Source organism: Myxocyprinus asiaticus, chromosome 14, assembly GCF_019703515.2.
Source record: "Myxocyprinus asiaticus isolate MX2 ecotype Aquarium Trade chromosome 14, UBuf_Myxa_2, whole genome shotgun sequence".
Lineage (NCBI taxonomy): Eukaryota > Metazoa > Chordata > Actinopteri > Cypriniformes > Catostomidae > Myxocyprinus > Myxocyprinus asiaticus.
The window spans coordinates 10,391,853-10,410,447 of NC_059357.1; the positions used below are offsets into that span (position 1 = coordinate 10,391,853).

Below are 18,595 nucleotides of genomic sequence, written 5' to 3' on the forward strand. Positions count from 1 at the left end.
GAGTTAATTGGTCTAAATCCGAAGCTTTGGCTCTGACAGCGTACTGCCCAGTAACGGCTTTTCAGCCGGGCGCCTTTCAATGGCCCAAACAGGGCATTAAGTATTTGGGCATTTTATTCCCAGCAGAATTATGTGATTTAGTCAGAGTTAATTTTGACCCTTTAATAAAAAGGTTTTCGAGTGATGTGAGCAAGTGGACTTCTTTACATTTATCGATTATTGGAAAGGTTAATGTTATTAAAATTAATTGTATTCCAAAATTCAATTACCTACTACAATCTCTCCCTTTAGATGTCCCCCTCTCTTATTTCAAGCAATTTGACAGTATAACGAAGTCCTTCATTTGGAATGGAAAGCGTTCCAGGTTACATTTCAACAAGTTACATAGACCGATTACAAAGGTGGGCTAGGCCTACCCAAGATTTTGTTTAATTATTATGCATTCGGTCTCAGACATTTAGCTCATTGGTCCCTTCCACCTGAGAGAGCCCCTCCCTGGTTTGGAATTGAACAGAAATGTATTGCCCCTATTTTACTATTACAAAGCCTTTCTATTAAACTAACTGGAGAAGTTAAGTCGCACCCCGTTATCTCGCATCTGCACGCGCTATGGTCAAAAGTGTCCAGAGTGTTCAATTCAGACATTTATTTAAATGTTGCCTCGAGCATATGGCTAAACCCAAAGTTGCGTATTGGTGAGTCCCCTTTCTGCTGGTCGGAGTGGATTGTGAGGGGTGTTAATACACTCGGTGGCCTATATGAGAGTGGTGGGTTGAGATCGTTTGAAAATTTGGTCCAACATTTCAGGATTCCTAGATCTCAGTTCTTCAGGTACTTACAGCTGCGCCACCTGCTCTGTACTATTTTTGGGAGTAGCATACACCCCCCTAAAAGGGCAGATACTCTAGAAGTGGTGATAACTGCTTTTGGAAAAGGTCATGAGGCATCAGTGTATTACTCCCTGTTAATTCAGAATCTGGGGGATGGAGCTTCAACTTCTCTCAAGAGATTATGGGAGAGAGATTTAAATTTGGTATTGGAGGAGGGAGTGTGGGCTAAGATTCTAAAAAAGTCTGCATCTAGAAATTCAAGGGTGCGTCTGACGCAATTTAAGATTTTGAATCGATTATATTGGACCCCCCCTAGATTGTATAGACTTGGTCTTAAAGACACACCCACCTGTTGGCAATGCCAATCAGAAGACGGGGAGATAACCCATATTTTTTGGGGATGTGTTAAAATACAGGAATTCTGGTTGAAGATTCAGGGATTTATGTGTGATGTGTTGGACACATCACCCATCACCCAGACTTTGCATTCTGGGTGATGGGGAGGTCATTAATTTTGGGGATAGTCACTTGAGAGGTTGGGTCCTGGCCGGAGTTATGGTGGCCAGGAGAATAATCCTCAGAGGGTGGAAGACAGCTGGGACACCCTCATTTCGGGAGTGGTGCGGGGAGATGAGTGAGGTTGCGGCATTTGAGGAGGCGATATACAGAAGGTTGGGAAAGTGGGATTTGTTTAATAGGAAGTGGGGTGGATATTTGGATTTCTTGGAGGGTTCTTGGGGAGGGGCATTAGAGAGGGATTTTAGATTTTTAATTTTTAGTTTGATGTGTATGTGCACTCGTTATTTGAAATAAATATTTTTGTTTTTCTAATTTTTTTTTATAATTGTAAGAGACCACTGTAATGCGCGTTTGTGTGTGTGTGTGTGGGGGGGGGGGGTGTTCGGGGGGAGGGGTTTTAATTTATATAACTGATTCTGTATTTTATGTTGTGTTTATTGGTTTTTATGTATGGAATCAATAAAAATGTTAATAACAAAAAAAAATCGGCTACGCATAATGGTTTTCAGACTCAAATAATCAAATAATCAGTATCGTATTGGTCAAACATCCAATATCAGTCGATCTCTTGTTCAGTGGTTCTCAAACTTTTTCATCCCAAGGCACACCTTTGTAAATATGAAATTTCCAAGGCACATCATTTTTTTTCTCAAAATAAAATGATGCATACATCCTCATAAATGGGAAATAAATTGTATTAATCCCTATGCTGCCTCTGAAACACAAATAAAAAAATTAAAATGAACTTGAAACCTTGTTTTAGCAAAACAAGAACAGATTTTATTGTTAAATATATTATTTAAGTGCTTTTAAATGATGAATTGAACTATACAGCATGTTCCATCGACTGACTGAAAATCCCATTTTACCCGCGGTGTGTGCCGATGTTAAGAGGAACATTTCAATGGACTCACCGACCACACTCTCTCACCAGAGGGCCAATTTTGACTGAAATCCTTGCAGTTTATCTGTTGCAGTCAGAATGGTCTCGTTTTTCCCCTGCATTTTAATGTTCAGCTCATTCAGGTGGCTGAATATGTCAGAGAGATATGCCATCTTTGCCCACCATGATCTCCAATTAGATTCTTGTGAGACAGTTCGTGTTCCATTGCAAAAGCTTTCACCTCATCCCACAACTCATATAAACGGGACAGCACTTTGCCCCGTAAGAGCCACCTCACCTCTGTGTGCAGTAACAAGGTCTGGTGCTCCACTCTCATCTCTGCACATACACTACCGGTCAAAAGTTTTGAAACACTTGACTGAAATGTTTCCCATGATCTTAAAAATCTTTTAATCTGAAGGCGTATGCTTAAATGTTTGAAATTAGTTTTGTAGACAAAAATATAATTGTGCCAACATATTAATTTATTTAATTATAAATCTAAAATTTAATTTAAAAAAAAAAGTTTTTGAAATTGATGACTTGGACCAAATAATAAAGAAAAGCAGCCAATAAGTGCCCAGCATACAGATGGGAACTCCTTCAATACTGTTTAAAAAGCATCCCAGGGTGATACCTCAAGAGGTTGGTTGAGAAAATGTCAAGAGTACATTTCTGAAAATCCTAGGCAAAGGGTGACTACTTTGAAGATGCTTAAATATCACACAGTTTTGATTTATTTTGGATTTTGTTTAGTCACAACATAATTCCCATAGTTCCATTTATGTTATTCCATAGCTTTGATGACTTTACTATTATTCTAAAATGAGAAAAAAAATTATAATAAAGAATGAGTAAGTGTTTCAAAATTTTGACCAGTAGTGTAGAATGGAAAAAGAGTCGGATTTTCAGTGGATGTGATTTAATGAAGTTCATGATCTTCACGCTCTGTTCCAGTACCTCAGTTAATTCAGGTGGCATTGTTTTGGCTAAAAGAGCTTCGCGATGCAAGAGGCAGTGAATGGCTTTGATGGCAGGATTCTGTTCCTTCACATTACTCACAAAGCCTTTGACTTTCCCCATCATCGCAGCTTCCCCGTCTGTGCAGAGGCTATCACACATAGCCCAGTTGAGTTTTTTTTTGTCGGGTAGGCATCTGTCACACGAAATATCTCATCCCCTGTTGCGTGACTGGGCAGCTGCTTACAGAAGAGGAAATTCTCCAAGATTGAATCCCCATCCACACACCTAACGTTTGTGATCAGTTGGCAGTATCCACTGATGTCAGTTGACTCGTCGATCTGCAGGGAAAACCTGCCACTAGTAATAAGTTTATCACATAAAACCTCCTCTTTATCAGCCAACATATTGTCAATTCTGCATTTGACGGTGGAGTTTGAATATTTTCTTGCACGCAGGTAGGATAAGTGTTTCAGCAATGGTGTGTGTGTGTTTTTTTTTTCTTTTTTTTTTTGCGATGAGCTCAGTGCAGTCAGTAATCTAGCAGATTGAAAGGTAAACATCATAGCATCTTTTTGCAGCTCAACAGACAATAGTGCGGTGGTGGATTGTGTCTTTTGAGTGTTGATTTCATGCTATGTTGTTACCTAGTTGGTAAGACAATGCTGGAAAGTAAAAAAAAACAACGTCCATCTTTTACTCTCGGTGACAACAAGCTTATAGCTAGCTAGCTAATCACGTAGCTAATTTCATTGTTGTCAGCTGAGTGGAAGCTAATGAGTAAACATGTATTCACCAAACCGTTTTGTTCAGGATTCACAGTTTGGTACCCCCTTCAACCGATCAATTCCAGTCGTTGCATTTATACAATGTAATATTTAAAAGTCTGGTTTTCCACCGTTGCAAGTTTCCCCTGAACTTGTATAGCTGAATACAGTGTAACACCACTGCTTATCTGTTTATCTTGACTCGGCAGTATTAATATAGTCAGCATTTGATTGATACTAAACAGTACTGATGTTTATTTAGCTATTTATTTCATTTTTATTTATTCTTTATTTAAATGGTCAGCATTTGACTGATACTAAACAGTACTGATGTTTATTTAGCTATTTATTTTATTTTTATTTATTCTTTATTTTAATGGTCAGCATCTGACTGATACTAAACAGTACTGATGTTTATTTAGCTATTTGTTTTATTTTTATTTATTCTTTATTTAAATGGTCAGCAATTGACTTATACTAAACATACAGTACTGATGTTTATTAAGCTATTTATTGTATTTTTATTTATTCTTTATTTTCTCAGTGTTAATTTCTAGAATTTGTTGACAATGAATAATAATAATGTCAAATATTCTTTGATAAAAATATTTAAGAAAGCAGCCTTCTGAGTACCTTTGCATAGTCATATCGGTGCAAAATCGGTGAAAAATCCACATAGAAAAGGTCTGTTTTCATTCCAGCTCAAAAATGTAATACATCGGCCACCATATCGATAATCGGTGAATTTTCCCTCTCTAAAATCGGCATCGGTCTCAAAAATCCCATAACGGTCGGGCTCTAATATATATATATATATATATATATATATATATATATAAATTGTACAACACACATTTCATGGAATAATTAAAAAGGGTTATTTAGTTTGTAAGGACAAATTCCACAGCACACCCTTTGAGAACCACAGCTCTAGTTCTCAAATCCTCAATCTCTAGGGGAGAACATTGTGAAACTCTTCAATATTTAAGGAGAACTCAAATACCAAAAACCTGACAAAACAGCTAATTAGATCAACTTTAGAAAGACAATCACACAACCTTGTACTATAAACATAAAACATCCATCTGTTGTTATATCATGAGCACCTTCAACTGGTTTCAGTGTAGCCTTTTATGTTCAATAAAAGTCAAACACATTCATATACACACAGAACACACATGTAAAACCATCAGAAAGCAACGAACCAATGAGCTTGCATCACAGCAAGCAAACGGGCCAATCATCAAAGAGCCCTCTAGGCTGTATTGATGTGGAGCTGGGTGCAGCATAGAAGGTTGCCACGGCATCCAGTGACATTCAAAGACGTCATGAGGGGGGCAGAGGGTTAATAGATGTTACCGGTTCTAATTATAAACGGCGAGAGACAGAGAGAGGCAGGAGGAGGAGACGGGTGGAGGGGAGAGAGTTGGGGCGGGCGTAGGGCTGAAGGTATGAATTAAGGAGCATAAACGACAGGGAAGGGGCTAATTGGAAGAGAAGGGGGCGAGGATTACAATAAATGCAGGAAGATGGACAAAATTCACTGGTTACTAAGAAACACATCTATATTTGAGCAACAAGTCATGAAACCTTTGCTGACAATTATACGCAATTATGCACACATCCAAAACAACAGGTTACTCAGCTGCTGACAAATCCTTCAAAAACGTGATCTGTAATTGCTTCAGCTGCAAGATTGCATTACTATATCAACAAATGGCTTCAAATTACACACTTATAGTTTGTTTTCAATACTATGCTAACTGTTTCGATTGATGCCGTGTCACCAACAACAGAACATATTTAAAATATGATTAAACTTTTGCACATGTAAAAAAAAATTGGATGTTGCAGACTAGAGGTAGACCGATATATCGGTTTTACCAATTAATCAGTGCTGATAGTTTTTTTATTCATCCATGTTATACACTGTGGCCAGCGCTGGAGGATTCTACAGTTCTTATAACAGCGGCAGAGGTGAAATAGAAACAATCACTGACACTTCATGGGGATTTGCTGTATCTAAATCTTTCATAATTTTCAATATTCGTCCATATTTTAATCCTGACTTCAATGCATATTTGTTATTTTGATTAGATAATCAAGTATTTTAAATTGAAGCATACAGAAATGTGCTCATCAGCACATACACTGGGTCTCCAACTTCATATCTTTTCAATAAAAATAAACCTTTTTCCTCATTAAATATTCCCTATATATTTAAATACTTAAATATATAGAACTGTAATGGCACCAATTCTCAGTCATTTCAAAATAATTGTCCCTGGCTTGTTTATAGTTAAAAGTCCCATATTTGGGGGCCTGGGTAGCTCAGCAAGTAAAGACGCTGACTACCACACCTGGAGTCGCAAGTTCGAATCCAGGGCGTGCTGAGTGACTCCAGTCAGGCTTCCTAAGCAACCAATTGGCCCGATTGCTAGGGTGGGTAGAGTCACTTTGGGTTAACCTTCTCGCTCTCACGTGGGACGCGTGGTGAGTTGTGCGTGGATGCCGTGGAGAATAGCATGAGCCACCACACGCGCTAGGTCTCCGCGGTAACACGCTCAACAAGCCACATGTTAAGATGCATGAATTGGCGGTCTCAGACGCGGAGGCAATTGAGATTCGTCCTCGACCACCCGGATTGAGGCGAGTCACTATGCCACTACGAGGAGTGCATTGGGAATTGGGCATTGCAAAATTGGGGAGAAAAGGGGAGAAAATCCAAAAAAACAAAACAAAAAAAGGCCCATGTTTTCTGGCTTTTATTGGGATTTTGGTTGAACAATAAACTGCACTGGGGATTTTATTCATTTTGGACTCTTGTAGCCTCTATGTCTGTGCCCGTCATAGTAATGAAAGACTAAGAATGTTTTATAACATTCTATAAATCGATTTTAAAAACTATCTGCCGATTAATTGGTTTTCTGCCTTTTCCACCACTTTAGTTATCGGTATCGGTCGACGTCTACAGCAGGCGCCTTAAAAATGCAACATGATGCAGATGGTCCAGTTAAAACAGATAATATTTTAGAGAACTAAGGCCATATCCACACTAACCCATTTTCATTTAATCAGATTTTCAGTTTCTTAACGTCATGTTTTTCCAAAGTATGGAAAGCGTTTTTGAAACGCTCGGTTTTCAGTAGAGGAAAACACTGTTTTAGTGTGGATGAGAGGTGTAATTGTGGCAAAATTATTGCGATTTCAAAAGAAAACTTATTTGTGTGACCTAATTCTAGAGTAAATAATTATCGAGAGCTCTTACAGAACAACATGGAGCTTTTATCCTCATAAGTCACTAAAGGGGAAAAAAAAGCATCTTCTCTAGGGCTGAGTATTGCCAACGACCTGATGATATGCTATACAGTATATCGTGTTACATACGACACAATTCAATTTATTGAGATATCATAATTAAATCTGGAACAAAAACTGTGCTAAATGCATGAAAGACATTCAGCATGTCCGAGAGAGAAATTAGTTAATCTGCTGGTTCAGTTTCATCTATTTTGCTCCTAACAGAAGCATCTTCAACCGTACTGAGAAGCACTGGTCTCAGAGTTTGTGCTTATCAATACATTATAGTGAGAAAAAGTCACTATATCACGATCACATTATCATTGTGTCAGCACAGCCCTGATCTCCTCTGATGCAATTTGCTGAACGATAAGCAACTGAATTGAATGACTTTATCCATGTAGCTCTTCCTTGTAATCCAAGACAGAATCTGTGCATTTTCTGTGTTGATATTGGGGAAAAATCAGTTTGATTCAGTAGAATGAATGTTAAACATGGTAAAATGTGTCAAAGTGAAATGAGAGTACTGTACTGCCTTGCGAAATGCAGTAACTACAACTACTTTTTGATGTTGTCAAATTGAGTTATCAAAATAGGGCGATCTGTCCTCTGACAAACAGGTTTGGTTCAGCTATCATTTGGTAAGACATTCAAAAAACTTTTAAACCATTTTTCTAAGTTAATGTTGGCAAAGTTACTATGTTTTGCTTTGTAGGGCAGTACACATCTACTGATAACTGGAAGCATTATCAAAAAGTCATGTTTCTTTCCCAAACCATTGCCGAGATATAATCATTTAAAGGACGGCTGTAATAAAACCTTGTTTTTATGAAAACGGCCTATAATGATTCCAAACAATTCAGAATTGTAAGGTTTATTCAAGCATGCATTAAACTATTAAGATATAAAATAATCTGATTATAGGAGAGAGACTATATGAAGCACTCCTGTTCAAATTAACAGCAACTGAAGCGGAAAAAAAAAAAAAAAACAACATTCACAGTTTGCATTTCATGACAACACAGACATAATTTTAAACCCAAAATCAAGTATTTTACCAAATTCTTTCCAAAAACTGCCCACTGCAACTTACAACTCATTTTGATGGATCGCATTACATTTAATAAACTAACTTGCAAATGTTGGTGGGAAGATAGAACTTTGTGAATGATGGACAACCAATGCATGCAAAGATTTTGTGTAGGCCTGTTTTTTTGTAATGATTCTCATTGTAAAGTATGAACAATACAAACTAGTTGAACTCTTACCTGGTATATTTGGTGAATTCATGGATGAGTCACTTCTCTGACTCCAAAGTTCTGTAAGGATGTTGTTTGAGCTGGCAAAATGGTTTGGATAAACCTCTGCTTGTTAGTTTAGTTTTACTCAGTGAAGAAGGCAAGCAGCCAAAAGACACCAAGCTCTAAAGGGGGTCCTCGCTGTCAGCCATTACCATAGACCTCGCGTGGAGGACAGTGATGGCTGCTAGTGCCAGTAGCACAAGACCCTCACTGCAACAAGAAGAAACACATTGGACTTAATGGAGCTGAGACCACCAACATCAAAAAGATAAAGTGATATGTGACCGAGACTGCCAAACATCTTCTTTTGTGTTCCACGGAAGAAAGACAGTTATACGGGTTCACGACAACATGAGTAAATTATGATTTTTTTTGCCAGTTAATTGTTCTACACCCTGGTGGTCAAAAGTTTGGAATAATGTACAGATTTTGCTCTTATGGAAAGAAATTGGTACTTTTATTCACCATAGTGGCATTCAACTGATCACAATGTATAGTCAGGATATAAGTAACATGAAAAATGACTATTACAATTTGGGGGAAAAAAAATCTGAACTTCTTAAACTACTTCAAAGACTTCTCATCAAAAAATCATCCACGTGCAGCAATGACAGCTTTGCAGATCCTTGGCAATTTCAAGCATTGTATTGCCTTCATTCCTCAAAACAATGATTGACTGATGAGTTTCTAGAGAAAGCTGTTTCTTTTTTGCTATTTTTGACCTAATATTGACCTTAAGACATGCCAGTCTATTGCATACTGTGGCAACTCAAAAACAAACACAAAGACAATGTTAAGCTTCATTTAATGAACCAAATAGCTTTCAGCAGTGTTTGATATAATGTCCAGTGATTTTCTAGTACCATATTAGCAATTTAGCATGATTACTCAAGGATAAGGTGTTGGAGTGATGGCTGCTGGAAATGGGGCCTGTCTAGATTTGATCAAAAATAACTTTTTTCAAATAGTGATGGTGCTGTTTTTTACATCAGTAATGTCCTGACTATACTTTGTGATCAGCTGAATGCCACATTGGTGAATTAAAGTACAAATTTCCTTCCGAAACAGCAAAATCTGTACATTATTCCAAATATATTTTGGCCACCAATGTACGTAAGACCAAAAATAGCTTAATTGTTTTTCTAACAGTGGATAAGGTCCTCTCGCAGGCCATTAAGAGGCTTTGTAACGAGTCATTAATGCCAGTGTCAGGAAGTTGAGAAATGATTTTTGGCTTGTAAGGGGGCAGTACGCTTGCTGCTTTCAAAACAGATCCAGAGGGCTGTTAATGGATGACTCACTCTGCCTCAGAGTCAGTGGAGATGCACTACAATACCCACGCTGCCTCGCAGCAACTGGATACACAGCATGGTCGCACATAACCCACGCTGCCTCATGATTCTACCATTAGCCCTGCCCCAAGCAAAGAACAGAGAAGCTCTGGACCATCTAGTCTTAGTGATTAAGACACTGGCCCACACTTACTGAGTCTTAGGTGTGTTTTATTTTACAATACATGTTCTTATGTAACGTATAGTGTTCGGAGCAGTTTTGGGGATTTCTATTTTTTTAAACATGTTACTTATGTAATACTGTTTTCATTTACAGAATTCAACATGAAATATTAAGATGTGAGACTCTGTGTAAACTGTCCGATCTGCAGAAATATGGTGGCTTTTTTGTGATGTACATATTAATGATTTAAACTATACCAAGTAGGTATAACCTTAGTTTGCTCATAATAAATTGCCTTCATTAAACATTTAATTTAAAAAATCCACATGACCCAAACCTTCCCAGGCGCACCAATTCAGGGGATTATTCACCATATGGAGATATTAAACAAAATGTTAGCCTCCGTCACCATTCACTTTCATTGTATGAAAAAAAGATGCAATGAAAGCAAATGGTGACTGAGGCTAACATTCTGTCTAGCACCTTTTTTTCTATGTGTGTGTGTGTGTGTGTGTGTATATATATACACACACACACACACACACACACACACACTACCGTTCAAAAGTTTAGGGTCACTTATTGTTTTTTGTTTTTTTTCACATCTTAGAATAATAGTAAAGTCATCACAACTATGGAATAATAGAAATAGAAATATGGGAATTATGTCCAAAATAAATCAAAACTGTTATATTTTAGCATCTTCAAAGTGGCCACACTTTGCCTAGAATTTGCAGACATGTACTCTTGAGATTTTCTCAACCAACTTCTTGAGGTATCACCCTGGGATGCTTTTTAAACAGTATTGAAGGAGTTCCCATCTATGTTGGGCACTTATTGGCTGCTTTTCTTAATTATTCGGTCTAAGTCATCCATTTCAAAAACTTTTTTTGAATACAATTTTAGTTTTGTAATTAAATAAATTTATATGTTGGCACAATTATATTTTTGTCTACAAAACTAATGTCAAACATTTAAGCATATGCCTTCAGATCAAAAGTTTAAGATCATGAGAAACATATCAGGCAAGTGACCCCAAACTTTTGAAAGGTAGTGTATATAAAATCACATCTTCATCTGCCGGACACTTCGAAGAAAATATGCAAAGCCTTATTGCCATAGTTTTGCCAAGTTTCTTTTGAAGCTGTAGTAAATCATGGGTCAAATTGGCATCTTCGGATTGGGGAAAAGATAAGAAGCCTCCAGTCCCCTCACTTACACTGAGACAGTATCCTCTGGCCTCACCTGCTGGTCAAAGCATTCAAAAGCAGCAGGAAGTGTGTACAGAATGAAGTCTTGCAATCCAGCAGCAGTATAATTTGTCTAATGACCGAATATTACCACAGCAGACTTCCTGGTATGGAATAGTTAATACAATCAAACACTTTTCTTGAATCATCGAGCAGACAACAGTATTCCAGGTTCCCTAATTATAGATCTACAATAATCATTTTCTGTATGAACACAGACAAGTGTGTTATCAGTTCAAAACCAATAAACTGTAATAAGTAACTGATAAATGTCTTTAAATAGTCTTGGTGTTTTGCTTCAACGAACTTAGATAGTAGCTTGAACTTGAGCCAGAACTTTATGGTCGCTGGGTTCCTTGAGTGCAATTTTTCGACTGTAATCTCAAACTGTTAATCTCAAACTGCAAATTCCAAAAATATGACTCTCGAAGAATGTGACTAAAAACAATTTATCTCTACTGTACTGTTCCTTACATGTGTTTCTCTAGGTGCACAACCTTCATTGTAGCATAATGCCTTATATCGAAACAAGAGAAATCATTGTGAAAGATTGTGAATCAAGTGATAAAGAAACAGTGGACATTTCATGCAAACAAAAAATGAATTACAATACCAAAGCTCTGCTTCTTAAAGAAATGCTCAGAGTTCAATACAACTTAAACTCAATTGTCAACATTTGTGGCATAATGTTTATTAAAAGTTTATTAAAAAAACAAAAAGTTAAAATTGCAGTAACATACTTATTCAAAAGTATAACAAGACGTTAACATCTTGCATGTTCACATGATTTACCACAAAAAATAATTGAAAGGGCCAGTCCATAAACACGAAAATATACACGGTTTATTTTAACATTCAAATATTTTTTTGTGGTAATCAACATTGTGCTAAAAATGCAGTCGAACTTGTGACTGAACCGGGAACATTCCTTTAAGAAAATTTAAAAATCAACGTAACAGTTATGAAACAGTTATAGGTTGGACATGTGGCTCCAAGATCTGACAGTGCAAATTAAACTTTAGTATTTTTTTTTTGTGTGTGTGTGTGTTTAGTGTTTTTCATGTTATCCATAAGGCTTGTTCTTCTCTTAGGTCACAGTCAGCTCTTACATGTCCCAAGGCCTTTTGAAAGTCCTTCCAGTCCAAATCTTTGTCACTCCTCACTATCTCCCTCTTCACACTCACACAAGCGGCCAGGCTCCATGCCAGCGTGCTGATCAACATTTAATGCTCTTAAAAAGGATGGGACATTTGAGGAGAGTTTTAACACTGGCTCGCTCGTCAACATGCCCACTTGTGAGAATTATCCTTTCCAAGGTGCTTAGCTCACTTTCTTTGAGGCTGATAATATGAGCAATTATCTCAGATTCGCCTACTCTTCCAAATCCATTGCCATCACACTATGTACCTTACTCAGGGTAGACACCACATTTAATTTGATGCAAATGAAAACAAGTTCATCCAACATAGAAAATACATCTTTCAAAATGCTTCCAGTGGATAAACCAGAAAATCTTGTTTAAGAAAATTAAGGCCAAAGTATACTTTGGTTTTCCGTGTGTCAGTATGTCTTACTGAAAAATGAAATATGCCCTAGCCTTTAGATGTGACCTATAACAAGACTCTCCAACCTGTTGAACGGACTGCAAATCTATCCATCACAAACAATTTTTTATTCATGTCAAATTATACATGGCATCTATCCTGAATAAGGCCCATTTTCAAAGTGACTCAAGAACTCACATTAACATAAGGCCGTAATGATCTGTAGTGAGAAGCGGTCACAGGAATAATTGTAGCTGGGTATTTAAAATGATTAACCACGTCTGGTTGTTGGGAAGCATTATCCAAGTGACGTGTGAAGATAGTACAACAGATTGCTGCTTGGTGACCCAGCAAGTGTTCACCTAGGAGACGGCAGAGACAAAAGCCCTTGCATCATTCCCCTGAGAAGCGATCAAGAGGCTTGTTTGACTTGATTGTGAATGAGGCCCTTCAGACTCAAAGCTTTGAACCTGAGTAAACACTCATTTAAACAAATACAAATAATCAGTGAGGTGTTTTAATGCAACAAAAACTATCTATTCCATAATTTCATGATACCTTAAAGGGAAAGAGATAGATTATGGCAAAAATATAAAATTTCAAGAGTATTTTCTTACCGATTTATATTCTGTATAATCGGCCGATTTTGTTTAATTATAGACTCTCGTTTTACTTCTATTAAAGACAAAGTCAAACTTTCCATAGTATAGCGATATCTTAGAGGTATAGAGATAGATTAATTGCAAAAACATAAGACTTAAAGAGCATTTTCTTATACCGATTTATAATCGTATTATTGGCCATTTATCAGTTATTACATAAATAATGACTGGCCTAGCGGTGTCGGAATGAATTTCAATATCGGTGCATCCCTACAACTGATGGAAATGTTACATCTTTCATCTTATCATAATCTATACTTACTTTTGCTGTGGCGCTGTGGATTCAGTGGTGCAGAAAACACGAGATCTGTATTATTTCTTACTGCTTTAGTAACAAGTGCACTCAGCCACATAAGGATACAAAGTCCTTGCCGCTTAAGCGCAGTCAAACCGAAGGCTAAAATTGGTCATTAGTATGCAGCAGGAGCACGGCAGGTATGGCAGCCGCCCAGAAGGACAGAAAGTGGTGGTGTCCTCAAACAGACCTCTTCAGTCCCGGCCTGCTGTGCTCCAGGATCCTGCATGCCTCGCATCCACATAGAGGACAAACTACTCTCCCTATTCCATTAACAATGGCTGCCTGGCATCCTGCATAAACCAAAGACATTAAGAGATGCATATAAAGCCATTACAGAACCAGTCATAAGTTTGGACACATCTATTCATTTATATTTTCTACTATCAAGAAAAATAGTAATTATCAAAATTAAATGTCATCAAAAACCATTAAATGAAGGCTATAAGGGTATTATACAGTGACCAAAAAAGCGCAAACATTCATTCCTCTGTTACAACTTACATTTTATTTGAGCTGTAAAGTTGTTTAATTCGCCATTTTTACAGTAATTTTAGGGTTTTAGGGTTTGTTGTCATTACATTGTCATGGCAATGAAATTGTAAAATTGGCTATAACTTTACACAAAAAAGGTTAGTAAGCGATAACTAAAATCATGTTAACACACATATTGTTTACTTTTGTTGCTTTATTTTAATTTTTTTATTATTCCATTGTGCATCACTGGAAACCAGATTTTTGCTTTTTTTTTTTTTAAGAAAAGAAGGAAAAGGGGGCCTGGGAAGCTCAGTGAGTATTGACGCTGACTACCACCCCTGGAGTCGCGAGTTCGAATCCAGGGTGTGCTGAGTGACTTCAGCCAGTTCTCCTAAGCAACCAAATTGGTCCGGTTGCTAGGGAGGGTATATTCACATGGGGTAACCCCCTCGTGGTCGTGACTAGTGGTTCTCGCTCACAATGGGGCGCATGGTAAGTTGTGTGTGGATCGTTGAGAGTAGCATGAGCCTCCACATGCAGAGTCTCCACGGTGTCATGCACAACGAGCCACGTGATAAGATGTGTGGATTGATTGTCTCAGAAGCGGAGGCAACTGAGACTTGTCCTCCGCCACCCTGATTGAGGAGAGTAACCGTGCCACCACGAGGACCTACTAAGTAGTGGGAATTGGGCATTCCAAATTGGGAGAATAGGAGATAAAAAAAAGAAAAAAGAAAAGGAGGAACGAGTCTGTGGCGATGGGGGCGTGGCCAAGCGGTGTCTGGCCAGAGTGTGGCTGGGGGAGATGAGTGGTGAATAAATTCCACCTTTGCTCCACACCTGTCTTGTGTTTCAGTTAGGAGTAACGGGAGTATTTAAGGAGAGGAGACAGCATCAGACGAGGAGACGCACGAAGCCGAGTGTGTGTGTGTGTGTGTGTGTGTGTCTGCAGGCTGAAAAGCAATGCTGTTGTGTATGCATGTTTAGTTATCGTGCTGTAAAGCATGTGTTTATTTATTGGGCTGAAAAGCCGACCATGTTTGTAAAACTGTAAAGTGTGATTAAAAGTGACTTGCATCAGATTTACCACCTCAACCTCTTAAAACCGTGGAGAGAGGTGGCCCCAGTGACTTTGGCGATGGTGGTTCCGGAGAGGGAGGAGCTCGGACCAGATCGAGCCACCCACTTGTGGAGACCACCTCTCACCATCCCAAATAACAGAGGTTGCCAAGTTGCAAGGAGAATTCTCTGACGTGTTCTCGCCTCTTCCCAGTCGTACGAATCTCATTGAGCACCATATCCAGATGACCCCAGGAGTAGTGGTACGTAGTTGTCCCTAACAATTACCCTATAGTGATGGTCATTATTTAATTTCGGGGACAAAAGCATAGTGTCGAGGCTGCGGTTAGTCCCCGCCTCTCCCATCCACTAATCTTGGGTACGAATTGGCAGGCATTTACAACTTTATTAAGGGGAATGTGTGTGGATGGGTCCTGCAACAAAATGTACTAGTGTGCGGTATGTGTAAACCTCCATCCCCTGGCCTCAAGAGGCACACTAGGGACTGACGTTAGAGGCTGTAGCCTTTAGCCTCCTAGTTAGCGCGCCTGCCTCTCATGCTGACTGATGCCTGTTCAAATCCCAATCGGAGCAAGTCGAACAGGACCATTACAATGGTGCCGAAACCCGGGATTTGGAGGAAGAAAACGCTGTCATGGGGTCCTCGCTGCTGGCTGAAGATCAAGACGCTGAAGAAATATTCGATCTGGTGGTACTGGAGCAGTTCTCCAGCAGGCTACCGAAAGGGATGGCTGAGTGGGTCCTGTGCCATCGACCGGCGTTGCTGATGGAGGCAGTCCAGCTGGCTGAGGACCGTTTGGCAGTGTATTCAGGGGCCGGCGAGCCCTCTCTCTTCTCTCTCTTTTTCTCTCTCCTCCCTCCCCCTCTACTACCCCTTCGTCCTTTTCCTATTCCCAGAAATGTGGAATAATGACCTCAAAAGCCTTCCTGCAGCGCGTCGGCTGAAACTGCAACACTTCCTCTCTTGAAATGGGGGGGGGGGGGGGGAATATCACAGGCCAGATGGCTCTCTGGCCAGTGTTGGGCGATAGGGGTATGTGGCGATGGGGGCGTGGCCGAGCGGCCGGGGGAGATGAGTGGTGAGTTCCACCTGTGCTCCACACCTGTCTCGTGTTCCAGTGAGGAGTGACGGGAGTATTTAAGGAGAGGAGACAGCGACAGACAAGGAGAGAGACGCACAATGCCGAGTGTGTGTGTGTCAGCAGGTTGAAAAGCAATGCTGTTGTGTATGTGTGTTCAGTTATTGTGCTGAAAAGCATGTGTTTATTTATTGGGCTGAAAAGACGACCATGTTTGTAACTAGAGCCCGACTGATATGGGATTTTTGAGACCGATACCGATTTTAGAGAGGAAAAATTCACAGATTTCCGATATGGTGGCCGATATATTTGATTTTTGAGCTGGAATGAAAACAGACCTTTTCTATGTGGATTTTTCACCAATTTTGCACCAATATGACTATGCAAAGGTACTCTTAAGGTTGATTTCTTAAACAAATATTTTTTATCAAAAAATATTTGACATTATTATTATACATTGTTAACAAATTCTAGAATTGAACACTGAGAAAATAAAGAATAAATAAAAATACAATAAATAGCTAAATAAACATCAGTACTGTTTAGTATCAGTCAAATGCTGACCATTAAAATAAAGAATAAATAAAAATGAAATAAATAGCAAAATAAACATCAGTATTACTCTTTAGTATCAGTCAAATGCTGATGATATTCATACTGCTGAGTCAAGATAAACAAATAAGCAGCAGTGTTACACCGTATTCTGCTATACAAGTTCAGGGGAAACTGTCAACGGTGGAAAACCAGACTTATATAGATATTACATTTTATAAATGCAATGACAGGAATTGTTCGGTTGAAGGGGGTACCAAACTGTGAATCCTGAACAAAACAGTTTGGTGAATACATGTTTACTCATTAGCTTCCACTCTGCTGACAACTATAGCCTAGTTTCTATCCACTTTTCGTGCTATTTTGTTATTGACAAAGTGAAAATGCGTAAAAACAAATTTGCGAAATTTGCCATCTTCTGCCTGTTTCCATTCAAATAAACTTTTATCGATAAAAATGGTGTGCGTGATGACATCATGCCTAAAAAAACACTTTGTCGCATAAGTTTTGGTTTATCGCAAAAGAAATCTGCCCTTAAGCCGTTTCCATACAGAAATGTGTGTTTATCGCTAATTTGCCTCCCAGATGTCCCTAATTTTTTTTCCTCAGAAGTCTTTGTAAAATGGGGAGAGTATTGAGACAATTCATTGAAATGACAGCTTACTGTCATTTTAATTTCACAACTAAATGCAATCAGAAGATGAGGAATTGCAATCAAAAGGGAGCAGCTGCCCTTCTGATAGGACTGTAATATTGGTACTGATGTTGCGCCTATCTCAGGTTGCCACCGGTTCTGACCCGAAAGCGAATCGTCATGGCCCTGTTCAAGCTGGCAACCTGCACCAAGTAGTGGGGAAATTTTCGGTCTTAGTATAAGGACCATCCATCGATGTGTAAATGCTGTGTGCACAGCTATTAAAGAAAAATTGATGCAGTGTAATATCAGGGTTTACATATATGATACATTCCTGATATTCAATAAGCTATTTTGAACAATCATCTAATCTAAAGCATTGCCATCTCAACTGCATTATGTCCCGCATATTTGTCCAGCAACTTTTAACGACCAACTGAACTTGATTGTCATCTAAAATTAATTTTAGCATCATAATGCAATTTACATTTTATGAAGAAGCTCAGCAAATGCGATCCGAGGTAAAGAGGTTTAGGTTTAAAATATTTAAAAGTTTTAAAAGGTTCAAAAGCTAGTTTTCTGAAAGTGAACTCAGCATTGGACAAATAGTTCTGATAGTTTATAGTCTTGAAGTGTAGAAAATGTCATTCAGCCGACTTTATTTGTCTACAGAACAGGGTAAGGCTAATTTAAGTTTGTGTAAAGAAAAGGCATATACAGGTGCATCTCAATAAATTAGAATGTCGTGGAAAAGTTCATTTATTTCAGTAATTCAGCTCAAATTGTGAAACTCGTGTATTAAATAAATTCAATGCACACAGATTGAAGTAGTTTAAGTCTTTGGTTCTTTTAATTGTGATGATTTTGGCTCACATTTAACAAAAACCCACCAATTCACTATCTCAACAAATTAGAATATGGTGACATGCCAATCAGCTAATCAACTCAAAACACCTGCAAAGGTTTCCTGAGCCCTCTAAATGGTCTCTCAGTTTGGTTCACTAGGC

The 18,595-nt window shown here is 38.5% G+C and overlaps 1 protein-coding gene across 2 annotated transcripts in view; it reads right to left on the reverse strand.

Annotated features, from left to right (window-relative positions):
• Window positions 1-18,595, reverse strand: part of LOC127452224 (histone deacetylase 5-like) — a 103,260-nt gene that overhangs the window by 74,680 nt on the left and 9,985 nt on the right. For both annotated transcript variants that reach the window (XM_051717569.1, XM_051717570.1), the window contains exon 2: window positions 8,528-8,770. In XM_051717569.1, the coding sequence (XP_051573529.1) occupies window positions 8,528-8,549 (22 nt within the window). In that variant the 5' untranslated portion in view covers window positions 8,550-8,770. The remainder of the gene's footprint in view (window positions 1-8,527; window positions 8,771-18,595) is intronic.